We start from the raw sequence: 17,264 nt of genomic DNA, 5'->3' as shown, positions 1-17,264 counted from the left end.
TACCAATATGATATAAGTGGATATATGTTGTAGTTTAGTTTCTTCAACATTTTTACAGCTTAATAATTTTGTGGATAGTTTTGATAGCTGAAATTGATAAGTGCGAGTTTATATTGGTTAGGTAGTATTTTCAAATATATGTTTATACACATATAAATATATTCTCATTTTGAACCTATAACTAAAATAGAATACCATTTCGGACTTTTCAAGGAAAATAAATACAATAAATGAAGAAATTTTTAACATTGAAAAAGAAAATTCTCAAATTAAATTTAAACTTTTTATCCCTCCAAACTTATATATATATATATATATATATATATATTAAAATTTACTTAAATTCCTACCATCTACTGGATAGAAAGGTTCAGTATAATGCCTTAATACAACCTAAATTAAAAATTCAGAGACCAATTGATAGTTTGATAAAAGTTTGGCCAACTATTTGATACAAAATTAAAATTTCAGAAACTTATTGAATACATTTTATTTTATAAACTGCATTTGTAATTAAGAAAAATAGAAAAATCAAATATAAAAAAATCACATTAACTAAAGTAATACTTGGTTTTTACAAATAATTTTATAACAAAATTAACATCTGAGTCAATGAAATATTAATAAATGGACAAGCAATAATGCTTAAAAGATGGAATAAACCTAGAGAGAGCGATTGATTCAATCCAAAAAGAAATCACCATCGATCTCGCCCTTTGCTAAAACATAGACCTAATCCATCATATCACGTAACTCACCCATGATTAGACTCAACAAAGGCTTAGAAGAGAAAGGCTAACTTGGACCAAAACCAAATTAATCCGCTCGACTTGGATGAGCCCACCAAATTTTGTTGTTCCCACGTGATTCTAGTCCAACAAAAATGAAATGGATCTACAAACCAAAACAACAATATAATCCTAATTGGAGAAGGTATAGGACATCCAACCCTATAAAAATGCAAGTAAGAGGTAAGTTCCATAACAAAGTTTAACTTTGGACTTTCTAATTGAAACATCAAAGTGTATGGGTGACCTACATCACAATGACGTGTAAGTTAGTTGCTAATTTGAAGGTACTTTCTTTCTTCATGTACATTTTTATTCACATGTCCACGTTATGCATCTATGTTTGTACAATTTGAATATAGCACAATCATAGGTAAAAAAGAACGATATTATTTTGAATAAGAATCCATCACATGTTAAAATGTGATTAGACAAGACAATTCAGAAACAAATAATATTAATTTTTTTCTCAAAAAAAAAAAAAAGAAAAGAAAAGAAATAATAATCATTATTACTTTCTACGATTACAGCTAAAAAGAATAACCGCGTTGGACTTAAAAAATTTAATCTCGTAATTGATAGCAAATCACAAGGGTATTTACGTAAATGCATTTCAACATTCTCCTTTTCACACGTCATGCCTTTCCGGAGCCCTATCCATTTCCATCATGGAAGCTTCAAATATTAAATTCCAAAAACAGAAAATTTTATTAAAAAAACATCATCCGAAATTCGATAATTTGGTTTTGCCCATAAATTTCAAACCTTAATGACGACATTACCCTCCGTCTTCACCCCAAATACCCAACCACTCCATCTTCCTCCTCAAGATTCTATCAACAGTCAAAGATCCTCTCTACTGATCAATAAATATTCCCCAATCTCGTTTTTCTACTTCCTTTCTCCTCCAATTTTCCCTCTCTCGCTCTCATTCCCATGGCCTTCCCTTGTCTTCCTTGATTCCATGGCGGATATGGATTTTGTTGAAGGCGTTGGTGAGAGTTCTTCGCCGCCTCGAAGCTTTGCTGCTGGATTCTGTGCTGCCCACGATGTTCGGAACGATGTTTATACTAGGTTAGTTGAGTGTGGACATGAGGAGGCTGTTTCTAATCCTCAATTTCGCGAGAACTTGGATGCTCACTTCAATCGTTTGCCTCCGAGGTAGTTTATTCTGCTTTTCTTTGATTGTGATTTGGATTTTGGGCTTTTTCATTCTTTTTTTGCTACTTTTCTATTGTGCTTTTGTATTTCATTTTGAGCTGGTGTAACCCAGTGAGGGTATATGCATTTTGCATCCTTGCTTTATTTGATTTTCGATCTTTTTCCTGGGATTTTGTAGTGGATAGTGTTTGTCTAACTGTATTAGGAAGCTGATTTTGGTGGATTACTTTTATGGGGAATTTTCCTTTCTATTACTTGTCTGTCATAATCCTATTGCTTCTGCTTAATCTATATGTTGTTTTCTAATGTTGGGAAAGTTCATTTTGTAACGGGTTCCTTTTGATTTTTCTGTTTTTGAAATTTAGTTGGGTCTCTGTATGTTTGATCTTTTGTTTGTTTGTTTGTTTTTTTAAATAGAAAATACTTTTTTGAGTATTGGTCATCACGTTTTGGAAACGAAGAACATATTCTTTTTTAATTCTTTTTTTTTTTTTTTTTTTTTTAAATTTAGGTCAAATTTGAAAATTGTGGTCAGAAAGGAAATGACTTAATTTCTTTTTTAAGAAATCATTATTAGACAACATTTGTTAATTTTGGATTGACTAAACTTGTTGGGAGTCAGGTTGAACTTACCAGTTTAACAACTTACTGTTTATATACTACCAACTTATAAGGAACCAACAATGGCGTAGTGATATGTTTGGAAGCAAGAGTTTATGCATGATTTGATTAAATGCTGATAATTGATATGCCTAGTGGGAAACAATATTCTCAAAACATGCTTCAACTTCTGGCTGTAGAATAGAATTTTATTGAAAGTGAATTACAAACCCATTGATATTCAAGTTAACAAAATCTTGTTAACTTACATGAATGCTATGAGCTGGGAGATGCTAAAAGTTGTACTGCAGATTTTTGAATTTAGAACTATGTAGAATGGGTTCATATCAGCATAACTTTAGTGCAATGATGGATGAGTTCCTCCTCATTCTGCCTCATGGGGAGAGGGGCTACTTTTTATGGTTAGCTGGGGTGTGTGTGATCTTGTGGGTTTTGTGGGGTGAGCAGAGTAGTAGAATTTTTAGAGGGGTGGATAAGGACCTAGTGAGTTTTGGTCCCTTGTCCGGTTTCATGTTTCTTTGTGGATTTCGATTTTGAATATCTTTTGTAACTCTTCTATAGGAGTTATTTTGGTTAGTTGAAGTCCCTTCCTGGAGGGAGGGGTGCCTTTTTGTGGGTTGGGTTTTTTGTATGCCGATGTATTTTTCAGTTTTTTTCAAAGGAAGTTATTGTTTTTATAAAAAAACATTTAATCTATATTTATCTGAACCAACGAGTATCAATCAGGATTCTGATACATAATCTTCTCAATAGTTCTCAAATGGAGTTGCACGCTTGAGTGGTTTTGTTTTCATAAATGGTGAGATAGTGTTCTTCCTTCCTACCTATTCAGTGGTCATGGAGAGACATTTGATTTTAAATGGTGTCACTTCTTGACTTGAAAAGGAAGTACTTAGGCTCATCCTAACACCTAGATAGACAAACATACGGAAGCTACTTAACTACTAGGCTTAGAAAAAAGCTCACTCTATGGGCAAGGAACAACCTAAAGGAATCTTTGTAAGGATCACTAAACTCTTGCTTGGGCCATGAAAGAACGTTAGGTAAAGAGGTGCTGCCATCTGCTTGATCGTCCTATTCATCCAACGGACTTTGTTCTATTGCTGTTATTAAAAAAAATCTATGATAACTAAAGGTCATACACTTTCCAGATTGATGTTAGAGCTAATCTTTAGAAAGTGATGCATTTCTGTGTAAAGCATCTTACCAAGTATTTTGATTGGAGACATAGGGACAGGTTAAGGAGTTTTTTTTAATAAAAAGTTGATGGTCAGCTTCTTTGCTATCATATCCCTGGTTAAATACCTGCAAACTTTTTTGTAATACTTGTGGCTTAAGATGAATGATAGAATCATTGCACAAAAGTATCAGGACTTGGTCGTATTGTAGAATTAAGTCAGTTTTGTTATGTCATCTCCGGTTTTTTTTTTTGGATAAGGAATCTACTAATCTTTTTGTTTTCTGTTGAGAAAAAAAAAAAAAAAAGAAAAAAGAAATCTACTAATTTTATCAAGGACCACTTGAAGTTCCTTTTCTTTTGTAGTTATGTAGTTTTTAATTTTAAAAAATGTAACTTGGGTTTGGTTGCCTTTACCTTCACCCCCTATTTGGTGTATCTATTTTAGATTGTGTTTTTAATAGGAAAATAAAAGATGGAATTCTTAGTGGCTGGTGAGTGTCTAAGTAGTATAACATGTTAAACTCACATAGCTAGACAATATCATCAGGTAGGGATGGTCTACTCATTCTTCTTAATTTATTAACTTCTTGGTTCTTGATAATTATTCTGTCAGTTACGGACTTGATGTTAACATGGAGAAGGTGGAAGATGTTTTGTTACATCAAAAGCTTCTTTCCCTAGCAAAGGATCCAGAGAAGTGCCCTGTTTATCACATTCGTTTTCTGGAGGTATTTTTTCAATTTCATTTGTATAATTTTTAGAGGAAACTAATGGGTAATGTTGCTTGGTTCTAAACATTCTTATAGTTTTTTGCTTAGAGTGTGATTATGCCAAACTTTGGTGGAAAACATATAACCTGAGGCAAAAATTAGAAAAATGGCTCGCTGAAAGAGAGAGATATTATCAGTTTCCTATTGATGACTAGTTAGAGAGGGGTGACTATTTGGAATTACTGTATATGAGGTCATAACCATCAGTGCTGAAGGTAGAACTTCCTAATATCAGAGGAAAAAAACTGAGGACGGCGCATTGCTACAAACTGCATCAAATTGTCATGGGTGGCGCCTGGAGGGTAGGAATGATATTCTGCTTGTTCAATATAGTCCTCCCCAGCCTGCCCCTGAATCTTTTCGAATGGCCGATAAAAAATGAATTTAGAATGTGTTTATATGGATTTATAGCAATATGCTTACACTAAAGAAAGTCAGATGGCGTACTAAAGCAATCGGGACAATATTTTATATTATTTCCTGTTATTGATTGATATAAGCAGCTTTATTAATTAGTGGTTGCATTAATCATATTTCTTTCATATTAAAGTACTTAATATTTTTTCCCTTTCAATGGCTTTTTGCCTTTTTTCTTTTTTCCCGTGTGGTAAAATAGATCTAACAATAATTTTTGCCCAAGAACAATGAAAATAATTTTTTGGGATTTTGAAATCTTTGCATTAGAAAAATAGCAGTTGTTTGCATCTTCTTGGGATTCTCTTTCTCCTTTCATCTTGAAGATGGGTGTTCAAGATTTTAGATTCGAGTGGGATCTTTTGAGAGAGCGATTAAGTTCTGCTTCGCTTTTAGCTTTCTGTTGCCGTATTGTCTTCAAGTGGCTTTGTTTAGATCGTTATTTTTCTTTCTAGGTTCGTTTTTAGGTTGCCTTCATATTTATGTTGCCTGATTATAGTCTTTGTTTTAGTTTTAGTCTTTATTTTCTCTTAATTTCTTTTGCTCTTAGTATAATACTCTTGTATTTTGAGCTTTAGTCTCATTTATTATCTTTAACAAAGAGGCTCGTTTCTATTTAAAGAAAAAAGAAACCTTTGCATTATGTTAAGCCCTTTGGCTTGGGAGGAATGAGAGAATTTTTTAAAATCGATATGAGGATGTTGAGGATAGTTGTGATTTTAATAGTTTGTGGTTTAAGATGTTGATGGGATGTCTTTGTATTTTGCTTCTTCATATGTCTCGTTGTAGTTAGATGCACAATTGTTGTACAACATTTTGTAATGATTGCTTATAACTCTGTTACTCTATGACGTCTCTCTTATCAAAAGATTATTCAATTGTATTAAATAGAGTTCTATGTTGTTCGTATAAACTTTGTTTTAGTGGCAGAGGTTTTATTGCTCTACACTTCTCTTGTTGATTTTGTAGCACGTAAGTACTAAGTCAGATGGCAATGATGATCACGTTTTTCTTGATAGTATGCTTTTAAGTGGTTCATCTAATGAAGCAGCCGATAGAAGGCTTCCATTGTCACACAAAAGGTAATTATTGGACCTATTGCATTTTCATTATTAGCCTAACTGTGTCTCCCTCCATGCTACCCTCTCTCCAACTCCCTAGGTTTCTTTCCTCACATGGTTGATTTGTGGTAATTGATTTCTTAATCATTGGTTTGTAGAACTCGAGGAAATATAATTGACTTTGAGGCTTGTTCCAAGCTTGAGGACTTAAATTTGGATGTTAGGAAAAACTCGAAGGCCATGGATAGGAGGTACGAGTTGGAGATTTTTTTGAATGCTATAATTAACACATGTATTTGCATTGACTATTTTTGTGGATGGGAGGTATTATTTTGAATTTTTTTTCAGAAAGCTATGATTAACATGTGTATTTGCATAGACTATTTTGTGGATTTACAAGTTCTTGTAGTTCCCGTCAGGGTTCAAATTTTTGACATGTTGGCTGGCTATAACTAGATACTAAGATGTTTTCTAAAAGTACAATGCAGGCCAGGTAATATTGGACATGTACTGATACACGAAGTGATATTTTCAACTATTGACAAGCCAAAGCTTCTTAGCCAGGTAGGCTGGAATGGGTATTTTGTCTTTTATATTTGTTAGTATCTACATGAATGTCTTGGCAAGGCAAAACTTGCCAAAACGTTCATAGTCTGGCATGCTCATTGAAGTCTTGTTCTTATGCTCCTATCTAATGGAACTTATGTATACAAAGGCCAGCATTCTACTGTATGTTTAGCACTCTCACTAGTTTATGGTAATCAACAATTCTTAGAAGATGACTTTAAAGGAACAATAGAACGTCTAATGAGGGCAGAAACTTTTTGATTGTTTGTTAGTATTTTTTTTTTCCCTTTTATCAGTTTTGGCGCTGCATTAGTTTGATGTATTATTCTCTCTTTTGAGCAAGTAGAGTCTAAATGATCTTTTGGCAAAATGGAATACTTTTTTATTACAGTAAGAAACCTTTTTATTTAAAGAATGAAATACACCAGTTGAAGTCCTTTGTTCAACTGAAGGGGCTAGATAATATATATATATATTAAAAAACCAATATAATATAAGAAAGGGAGTACCATTTGTGTCTATGTATAGACAGGAAGGGGACTAGTTATAAAAATCAGTTGAACCTAGGAAAAGAAGATAATAAAAAGATAATAGTGACCTAGATTTCATGGGCTAGATAATATAATATATATATATATATATATATATTAAAAAACCAATATAATATAAGAAAGGGAGTACCATTTGTGTCTATGTATAGACAGGAAGGGGACTAGTTATAAAAATCAGTTGAACCTAGGAAAAGAAGATAATAAAAAGATAATAGTGACCTAGATTTCATTGGACCCTTTCTTACTGTGCTGAAAGATCTCTATGCCCGTATAATTAAAAATTCTCATAAAAGTGGCCCTTACTGCAGTTAACCACAGACAAGGAGTTATTCTAACATAGAAAACATCGATAAATGCATTGAATTGATCTTGAAACTTAAGTTTACACAAACTGAGAGCTCGAAGCTTGTATCAGTGATAGACAGTTAATGAACAACCTATCATGGGGCGATTAATACTCATACTAGGTGTTGAGAATAATTCAACATCTTTCTTTTTCATTTGCTCATGTCAGTTGGTCATTATTATGAAAGTATCAGTATGGGAGAATTGACACTGGCTTTTCGTTTTTGTAGATTAGCGATATTTCATTGATAAAAAAATTCACACTGGCTTTTCTAACGACTTATCAGTTTTTTTTCCTAGCTTTCTGCTTTGCTTTCTGATATAGGACTTAACATTCGAGAAGCACATGTGTTTTCAACAACTGATGGTTACTCTTTGGATGTATTTGTGGTGGATGGATGGCCTATTGAGGTACTGTATTGTGATATATGCTAAGTATATATTTTGATGTTTCTGCTGCTGTGCTGCCCTGTTTTTCATATGAATTTTTTTATTATTGTAATCCTATCATTGTAACTGGTATTATATACAATTATCTTATGAAATGATTGGAAGATCTAAAATATCTTTGCCATTTGGCTCAAAATTACCCTCTTCGTTTACTTATTGTGTGTTCCTAACTTCATGTTATGTCACTCTCTGTTCTTAACAGTAAAGGTAGTTTGATGAACAGTAAATTTACTCTGAATTCTCTCTATTATTTAGTTGGCCTTTCAAATTGCATATGTATGCAGCATCCACCCCAAAAGTAATCACATTTGAATGTTGGGATTGGAGTGCTACTGCTTGCTCAACTGGTTCTCTTGTCTTCCAACCTGTCTATTTTAAATCAAGACATAGAAACCTGTACGAGATTTTTCTATATGACGTTTAACAAAGATTCTTCGCATTTTGCATCTGTATCTAAGGATTTTAAATGGAAAATTGCATCAGTTGGGTTACTTAAAAGAAACTATGTATTATCCCAGGCCAGCAACCTTCTAGTATTATAAGGGGGAATCTGTATTATGTATCCTTTGTAGCAGGATCTGTGTTAAGCCTATATGTTGCTGATTTTGCAATCTCGTGACCAGGAAACTGATGGATTGTACGAAGCTATGGAAAAAGCAGTGGCTAGATATGAGGTAAATTGTGTGTTTTTTGACACGATTCTTTATGAAAGATATTGAATGAAATGTCATTACCTAATTTATAATTCCTAGATAATTTTGCAGCATTTACTAGTTATTATTTTTGTTTTTTGGTTATATACAAATTTGAGTCCTTTGTTTTCAATTGTCTGTGGTTGAAGATGTTTTAAATTCTCATGTTCACCCCCTTCTCCCTCTGCAAAGTGATGGAATATGAAGGAAACAATGCAACTTCTTTCATGGAATGCAGGGATCGTGGTCTGGTTCTTCACATTCTCATCCAGTGGTCAAGAAAACATTAGACGCCCAGGTAAAATCAGCAGATTGGGAAATAGATAGACGGTTACTGAAGATAGGTGAAAGAATTGCATCAGGATCTTGTGGTGATTTGTAAGTTTCAACTGAAAATACACCTTTCTTTGACAATGTCTTGAACGGTATAGCATCTGGATCTTATTAGGAAGCTTACAGATATAGCATCTGAACTTGTTACATTAGCGTCTCGTTGATATATTCTGAGTTGAAGTTTCATATAATCCCCAACCAAGCAATAAAATCAAGTGACCATCTTTGCCATTCATAGCAATGTTGTTTCACAACATGATATGTTTGATTGCTCGTTATTTATTTGTTCTCTGAATACTACAGTCCCCTCTTTAATATTGCAATTACGCATGTTACCATGTGATTCATTTTTCTTTACTCATCCCCAGGTACCATGGATTTTATCTTGGTCAAGATGTAGCTGTCAAGATATTAAGGTCTGAAGACCTAAATGCTGATTTAGAGGATGAGTTCAATCAAGAAGTGGCTATTCTCAGGTAATTTTGATATGTGATAAAATTACTTCTTCGAAAAACAATTATCTCTGAGTTTGGGGTATGAAAGCAGGGAACACTTTTTCTATCATCATTAAAAACGAAAAGAAAAGAAAAACCCATAGGGATTAGGGGGAGGAAAATGTAAAATATTGATATTATCTTTCCATTATCATACTGTAAGTTAAGGAATCCACTGATCATTTTTACCGGAGGATGCTGTGTACAGATTGCAATCATTTTTATTGTTTATTTATAGCTAAGTTTTCCTCACAAACTTCTATCTCTTGATAATTTATTTAATGTAATCATGCAGAACACCTGCAGAGTTTCAGCTTGAAAATGTACTTGCTAAGAATTGCACATTTTTTACTGTGATCTTGCGGGTAGATCTTATGAAATATCTTTCCTTTTGTTTTGATTCTATAGGAGATTGTGTTTGGATACTTTACATATAGGGGGCCTTCAATTGAGAAGGAGTTCTGGAAATTAATGGCTGTTCAATTCATTAATCAGAAATGAACCTACACGCCTGAAAGTTAAAGTACAAATATTATGCTCACCAATTTCCTTGCATCCAAACATTGTCATAGATTAAAATACATTCTTACCAAAAGGATCTTCTGGCAGACAATGATGTTTAGTAGCTGCAGATTCAAAATCTTCAATTTCCTGGAACTGTTTTGATACTTCACAATTTCCTCAATCCATCGATAATGATTTTCTTTTATTTCCACATTTGTGAAGGAATAATTTCCACAGTTTATGTTTTGTAATCAATTTGTTATAGGTGTATCTACCGCCATACATCCTTTGTGAAGGGATCTTAATTAATCTGAAATGCAGGAAGGTCCAGCACAAAAATGTAGTTCGTTTTGTAGGTGCTTGTACAAGCTCCCCACATTTGTGTATTGTAACAGGTACATAAATCTCTACTTTAGTCGTCTTTAATTTTTTGTCTCCTTTCCCTTCATCAGTTCTTGGTTAGTTTCTTGTAGGATCTTCTTCTAGTTTACATATATATCCTGATAGATGTTTGCCTGGTTCGGACAAGAGTTGTGTGCAAAATAGCAAAATTCTGCATCAATAAAAGATCGACAGTCAAGTGAAGCTCTTTTAACTTTATGTTCTAGTGTAAGGTTTTGATGGAGGTCAACTTTGTTACCAGAAATAGTTACGTTCCTTTGAGACTTAGTTGGCTGTTGTCTGACCTTGGCCGGACATTATTTTCGTCAATAGATACAACTACTAACTCTTCCTCATGCATGACTTAATGTGAATTTTCACAACTTTTTTCTTAAAAGAAAAAAGAAATTTGTTTTACCACAAATAGTTGGTTTTCTGAAAAGGTAATAAGTTTTTTAAAATTTGTTTTAGGATGAAGATAAGCCTGTGGATAACATGTTTCAGAGGGATTGAAAGGGATTTGGTTGATGTTTGGTCCCTCGTGAATTTTAATTTATAATGTTTCTCTGGGTTTTGGTGTTGACTGACGAGCCCCTTTATTCTAGTTCACATTCAGTTAGATTGGCGGCTGTTTCTCTTGGGTGCTCCCTTTTGTGGCTTTGTTGTTTTTGTATGTCCTTATATTTTTCATTTTTCTTTTCAATAAAAGTTAGTTTTTTATTTAAAAAATGTTTTCGTTGATAAATGAAACATACAAAAGGGCAAAACCCAAAAAGCTTAACAAGTTAAATAAAAGGTATCTTGTTGGAATGATTATGGTTAGGGCGAGTAGTTAAAAAATATAAAGATAAAGACTGCGATAGAGACACGAAGGTAATGAGTTTCTCTTTAGATTTTGAGTTATTTAGTATGGCTATTTATGTGGGATAGTCAGAGTCTGTAGTGTTTCTAGATATAAATAAAAAGTGAAGGTGGTGAGGGTGATATAGGATTTTTTCCCCCATCTTTTCTGGTGAAAATGGTACTGACCCGATTTATGGAATACGAGATGAAGTAAAATAAATCCCCCCCCCCCCCCCCCCCCCCCCCCCCCCCACACACACACACACACACAACACACACACACCATAAATTAATTCATAATCAATCCAATTAGTTTCCCGAAGCTAATTGGATTAGTTATGGATTAATCTATAAGGATCCACTTCCCCAACTAATTGCATTACTGAAACAAAGAAAATACTCAATGACTGATGAAAGATCACTAATCTGTTTAGCAAACTGAGTTTGGTGTAGATTAATCAAAAGTAGTGTGTGGAGTAGGGGTCACAATTTTGGAGTAATTTTTTGTTTTATTTATTATATTTTATTTTTTAAATTTAAACCAAGTGACGTTGAAGAGGATATTCAGGGCAAAGTTGGGGGTAGTTTCTTGTAATAATGCAAACTTAGCGAAGATTTATTGCACTTCTATGTCTCCATCTGTATTTATACCCGAAATTCCTAATTTGATATGCATTTTGGATTAGAATTTGGTCGTTAAATTCAGTTTCTTCTGTAGTCTTGTTTTTTTGGATTTATGTTCCATCTATACTGTTCAAATGCAAAATTTAAGTTTAGTTGTTTCTTGCAGAGTATATGCCAGGAGGGAGTCTTTATGATTACTTGCACAAGAATCATTGCGTGCTGAAGCTCTCGCAACTGCTGAAGTTTGCTATTGATGTTTGTGAAGGAATGGAGTACTTACATTTAAATAACATTATCCATAGAGACTTGAAGACAGCAAATCTCCTAATGGACACTCAACAGGTAAGATTGGAACATTATATTACTGGAATCAGCTGGTGAAGGGTAGTAGTGTAGGCATCTTGGTTATTTTGATATCAAACTACTTTTATATAAATTAGGTTTTGGAAGATAACAGAAAATATAATTGAAGGTTGTTTTGGGGTTGGAAGAAGTCATTCCATACCTTAGATAAAGAGAAAAAGAAATAGAAGTAACCGCACTGAAATAGCTATGCAAACGAGATATAACTCTAAGCTCTAATGTGATCATTTAGCCCATGGGATGCACCAATTCACTCTACTATCAACAATTAACAGTCACTGTTTCCCTGAGCTGACTGAAGAAGTTAATATATTAATTGGTGCCATGTTGTCCTCTATGAAATATATGTCAAGCTAATTAGATACATAACGTGCGTGGACTTTTTTAGTAGTGGATCCTCTGGCTGCTGATAATTTCTTTAACTATTACAGTGGTCGAACACAGTTGTTACTTCAAAATTGTCAATGTTGGAACTTTGGAGTAGGATTTGTATGTGTTTTCCGAGTACATTTGTATTTTCTCTTGTTAAAAGATGGTACTGTCAACATCTAAAGGGAGCCGAAATTAGGAGTCTTTTTGGCAGTTGCACTTCCACATTACGTTCTTTATCATAAATTTTGTTCAGTGGTAAATCCCACGATTACTTGTTGACTTAGCGAATCTCATCTGAGGGTTTCCTATGCTTTCATTTTATGGACAATCAATGGAGACCAAGGATAAAGTCACTTAGTGATGCGCTTTTATGAGCTTGCACTAAAAAACAATTTAAATCCACTTATGACTAAAAGACGTATTCTTTTTGCGTTTAAGGTTGTAAAGGTGGCAGATTTTGGAGTTGCACGATACCAGAGTGAAGGAGTAATGACAGCAGAAACCGGAACATACAGATGGATGGCTCCTGAGGTGATGAATCCGTCGGAGGATGTTGGCAAATTACCATTGTTAACTTCCTTATGAATTTAGAGATTGTATTCTAGAATATTGGCAGCATTTTAATTGACTTCAATCATTTTGCGTTGATTTTACTTTTCATCTTCAGGTAATAAATCATCTGCCATATGATCAGAAAGCAGATATTTTCAGTTTTGCGATTGTGTTGTGGGAACTAGTAACAGCAAAGGTATATCTCAAGTTGACTAATCTACTACAATGCAACGTCTTTTTCTTTTTGTTTGCTTGCCTGTATTTCAGATAGCTATTACTGAGCAATCTTATATATAAGATGATTATACCTTTATCATTGTTTTGCTGATTGCTTAATAGTATATGATAACCATTAACCACATGTGAATGTGATTATTCTTTTCACCCAAGCTTTTGGCATTTCAGGTTCCTTATGATTCCATGACACCATTACAAGCTGCCCTTGGAGTAAGACAGGTCTGTGTGCTAGTTTTTGGTGCATTACTATTTATTATTATTGTTATTACTATTATTTTAAAAATTAAGAAACCAAGCTTTCATGGAAAGCATTGAAAGAATATACAAGAGCATAAGAAAAAATCCAGCACAACAGGAGACACCAAGAAATTACCAAAAAGGACTCCCTCCAATCCAACAAAACTAAAAGGTCATAGTTTCAAAAAGTCGGTGACTAATGCCCACATTGTACCTTGCCATCTCTCAAACCTCCATCACATGACCTCTCCACCTCTCCACATTAAACCTCTTCTTTCCGTAAAATAGTAAGGGGCTGTTTGGCAACCCCGGTTGAGTTAATTGGGTGCGCAAAAAAATCCCACCCACCATATGGCCCATTGCAAAAGGAAAAAAGACAAAAACGATTGGTTTATTGACCCACTGTTTTATTCCCTCTCAATACACCTCTCATTTCACGTGTTTTCTTTACTCTCCTCTAATTCTCTCATTTACTCTGTTGTTTCTCTCACAGACTCACCCGTCTCTTCATATTACTCCTCTTTTGATCTCTCTCATCTTCTCTTTCTTTGTCCATCTAGTTCGTCCTCCTTCATCTCCTCTTGTTTGTTTTCCTCAGATTTCCCCCTTTTGCTCATATGAGTTATTTTCGTCTTTTCTTGTTCAATCCCTCTTTTATCTACTTTGTCTATTTTTCTAGAGTTGTGTCGATGTCTTTTTTTTTTTTAATCAGATTTACTAGATAAGTAAGCTTTTGTAGATTTGACTAATTTTCTTTTCCACATTCTTTTCGTTTACATTTACATTTTATTGGAGTTTCTTTTCTAGGTTTGGATATATCTTCTAGCATTTGGCTGTATCTGTGCAGGTCACGAGGGTTTTTGTTTTCCCTCCTAAAATTCTCAGTTGGATCGAAAAAATAAAAAACAAATTAAAAAATCTGAAAATTGGAAAATGGAATATTTGTAGAGGGTTAAACTTGAGGGCTACAGATTGGAGAAAAATATTTATGTCATGCAATTGACTATTCAATTTTCAAAAATTGAATTCAAGATTTGTGTTTACGAATTTGTTATGTTTTAAGAATAGAGAAAATGAAGCATTTTTTAGTGCTATTTTTTTTTAAAACTATGTGTAGAGTTGGGAGATTAAAAAAAAAAAAAATACAAAATCAATTTTGTTTTAAAAAACTGTACTACATTCCTCAACTCTGCCTTGCACCCAAAGTATAAGTTTTATGATTCAACTCAACTCAGCGCTCAAAATACAGTTAATGTAACTCTCCAGATAATCTAATTTCTCAGATAATAATTATCTACTTAACTCTACGTGCCAACATCCTCTGAAGGGAAGCTAGGTTGCCACTAAATATTGTTCCTTCTACCCATTGCCATTTCAAGCCAAAGATAAGCTAAAGATGTATGAGAACAATTTCTTTCTTCCAATCTGTAGTAGCACCTATGGACCAATGACAAATGAGGGAACTTCAAATAGCTACTGTATGCATCTTAGTTCGATGAGAAAAAAAAGGAGGAAAGATGAGGCAATTGGAAAAGATTGCTGTTAAGTATAAAAGCAACATTTTATATAAATAAGATGAATCGAGTATGTATTAAGAAGAATGCTCTGTTTATTTTACTTTTCTTTAAGATTCCAAATTTGCGTGGTATCTAGGAGGAGTTCAAAGCATTGCATTAATTCCCCTTTAAGGACTAAAAAACACAGTATTCTCAAGACTTAAGACTTCATAATCTGTTTTCAGGGACTACGTCCAGATCTTCCCAAAAATGTTCACCCTAAATTGTTGGATTTGATGCAAAGATGTTGGGATGCAGAACCTGTAAATCGGCCTCCATTTACTGAGATAAAAGTTGAACTCAGAAGTCTCCTAGAAGAAGTTGAGGTATATCTCTTCCCCATATCTTCAGAACCGCATGAATAATATGCTAAATGCAAACCTTCTAACTTCTAAATCCCATGTGTGCTTAGATGTGTACAAAATATGAAGAAAATTGTGCAGCAGTTAATGGGAGCTAATGTAGCTGCGTAGAATGTGCAATATTCAATTCGGCTTTACCCTGTATTTTCCGTGAGGATATTTATTTTGTTTTCCACTTTCGGTTCTTCATATAGTTACACAAATATTGTACATCTGAGAGAGAAAAAGAAGTATAGAGGCTGCTCAGTGCGAAAAGAGAGAAGAAATAGCATGTTCTCATTACAAAAATACTTGACCACGAGGATGCTTTCAGCAAATATAGTAAAATTATCTGTTGTTAGCCTTTCGAGTTGTTCAATGAGTCTCTTTCTTTCCCGTGTGTGTGTGTATTACATGGGTAGTTATTTAGAGGTTGTTTAGGAGGTCTACTGTAAATCTGACAAGTGTTGGAATGAGTGAGGAATCAAGTGAGGAATCAAGTGTAAAAGGAAAATAGGATCGTGAAGTATGAAAAACGGTGGAAAAGAGGCTTTGATTGAAAATTGTGAGAACAAAATGAGTTTGGTATTACAAATTGAGTGTAAATCGCTCAATAATGTTTCTTCTACCTCTTCTTTAGAGGCCATTATAGAAAATTGGCAGCCTCATATCATCTTTGCTGAAAAGTTTACAACTATTATGAGGTTTACGGATTCTTTCGGATTTCCTTTGTAAGGAGCTTTAATTGTGTGTATGTGTAAGTATTATTAATATTATATATGCAGGAATTTGAGTAAACTATTCTATAGTAGAAAAGGAATAGCAGGGAAAAGTAGTATGAATGATATGTTGGTAGTTTCCAATTTGGCTGGCATTCTTAGGTATAAAGCAAAGGGGCCTAGGAAAAAGCTGGCTGGCTTGCAAAAGAAGCTTTTGAGTTTTCAAGCTTTTATACGAAGGTCATATTTATTTATTTGCTTTTAATTATTATAAAATTTAACTTTAAAAGTAATGTATATTTTGTTTCAATTTTTACAGTATATTTATCACCGTTATTGCAAATGGATTTCAATTTCTAATCGAGCATCCACTGACATATCGTCTTAAAATTGCTTGGTTAGATTGCAAAAAAGAAAGAATTATAAATTCTTAGGATATATAACATATAACAACATAGCAAAATTTGTTATAGATCATGTTGCAAATAAGGGTTTGTTTAAAAATATTTCTATATATTTAATTATTATTATTATTAAATTTCTTTCCATTATAATTTAAAAATAAAATAATTACTTGGAAACAAAGTAAATAGAAAGAAGAGATAATAACACAAGCAAATTGCTAACCTAGTTCAGTGCAATGTCATCTAAAGGGTCATGTTCAATTGAGATGAATGTCATCTAAAGGGTCATGTTCAATTGAGATGAAGTATTCACTGCATATCAAGAAGTTTACAAATACACAACTTATCTTATATCTTATAGATGCATTATCTTGAATTATAACAAATCTACAGAAGCAGATTGTCTAGGCTCCTCCTAAGTTGGATACTTGGTTTACTATCTCTTCTAAATTCTGACTCCCCTTGAATAAGTTTACTCCAGCAAGCTTTTGAAATTGGACTACCACTAAAAGTTATACCACATTTTCAATGATGTTGAACATAACATCGACACCAATTATCACAGTCAAAATACTGATATTCTTTTTGTTGAAAACCAAGCCCCAAAATACAGAACGATCCCACAGGTATATGAATATTCAGCAAGATTACTAGGGTTCTTCAACAACACGAAGCAAGGCTACAAAACACCCTTTTATATTCAA

The 17,264-nt window shown here is 33.5% G+C and overlaps 1 protein-coding gene across 2 annotated transcripts; it reads left to right on the top strand.

Moving 5' to 3' along the window:
* The first annotated feature begins 1,600 nt into the window (after positions 1-1,600).
* Positions 1,601-15,801, top strand: LOC103485631 (serine/threonine-protein kinase STY46-like). 2 transcript variants are annotated; one of them, XM_008443308.3, is made up of 16 exons: positions 1,601-1,949; positions 4,364-4,478; positions 5,904-6,016; positions 6,154-6,246; positions 6,484-6,559; positions 7,759-7,869; positions 8,532-8,582; positions 8,839-8,978; positions 9,302-9,409; positions 10,253-10,326; positions 11,946-12,121; positions 12,953-13,045; positions 13,182-13,262; positions 13,472-13,522; positions 15,282-15,422; positions 15,509-15,801. In XM_008443308.3, the coding sequence occupies exons 1-16, from the start codon at positions 1,753-1,755 to the stop codon at positions 15,554-15,556; spliced, it is 1,668 nt and encodes a 555-aa protein (XP_008441530.2). In that variant the 5' UTR covers positions 1,601-1,752; the 3' UTR covers positions 15,557-15,801. The 2 variants fall into 2 exon arrangements, with proteins under 2 accessions (XP_008441530.2, XP_050938979.1); XM_051083022.1 differs by lacking the exon at positions 1,601-1,949 and adding an exon at positions 4,557-4,822.
* Positions 15,802-17,264: the final 1,463 nt, after the last annotated feature.

Source organism: Cucumis melo, chromosome 3, assembly GCF_025177605.1.
Source record: "Cucumis melo cultivar AY chromosome 3, USDA_Cmelo_AY_1.0, whole genome shotgun sequence".
NCBI classification, from domain to species: domain Eukaryota; kingdom Viridiplantae; phylum Streptophyta; class Magnoliopsida; order Cucurbitales; family Cucurbitaceae; genus Cucumis; species Cucumis melo.
The sequence above is the reverse complement of the archived record's forward strand: the minus strand, read 5'-3'. Positions and strand labels throughout refer to the sequence as shown.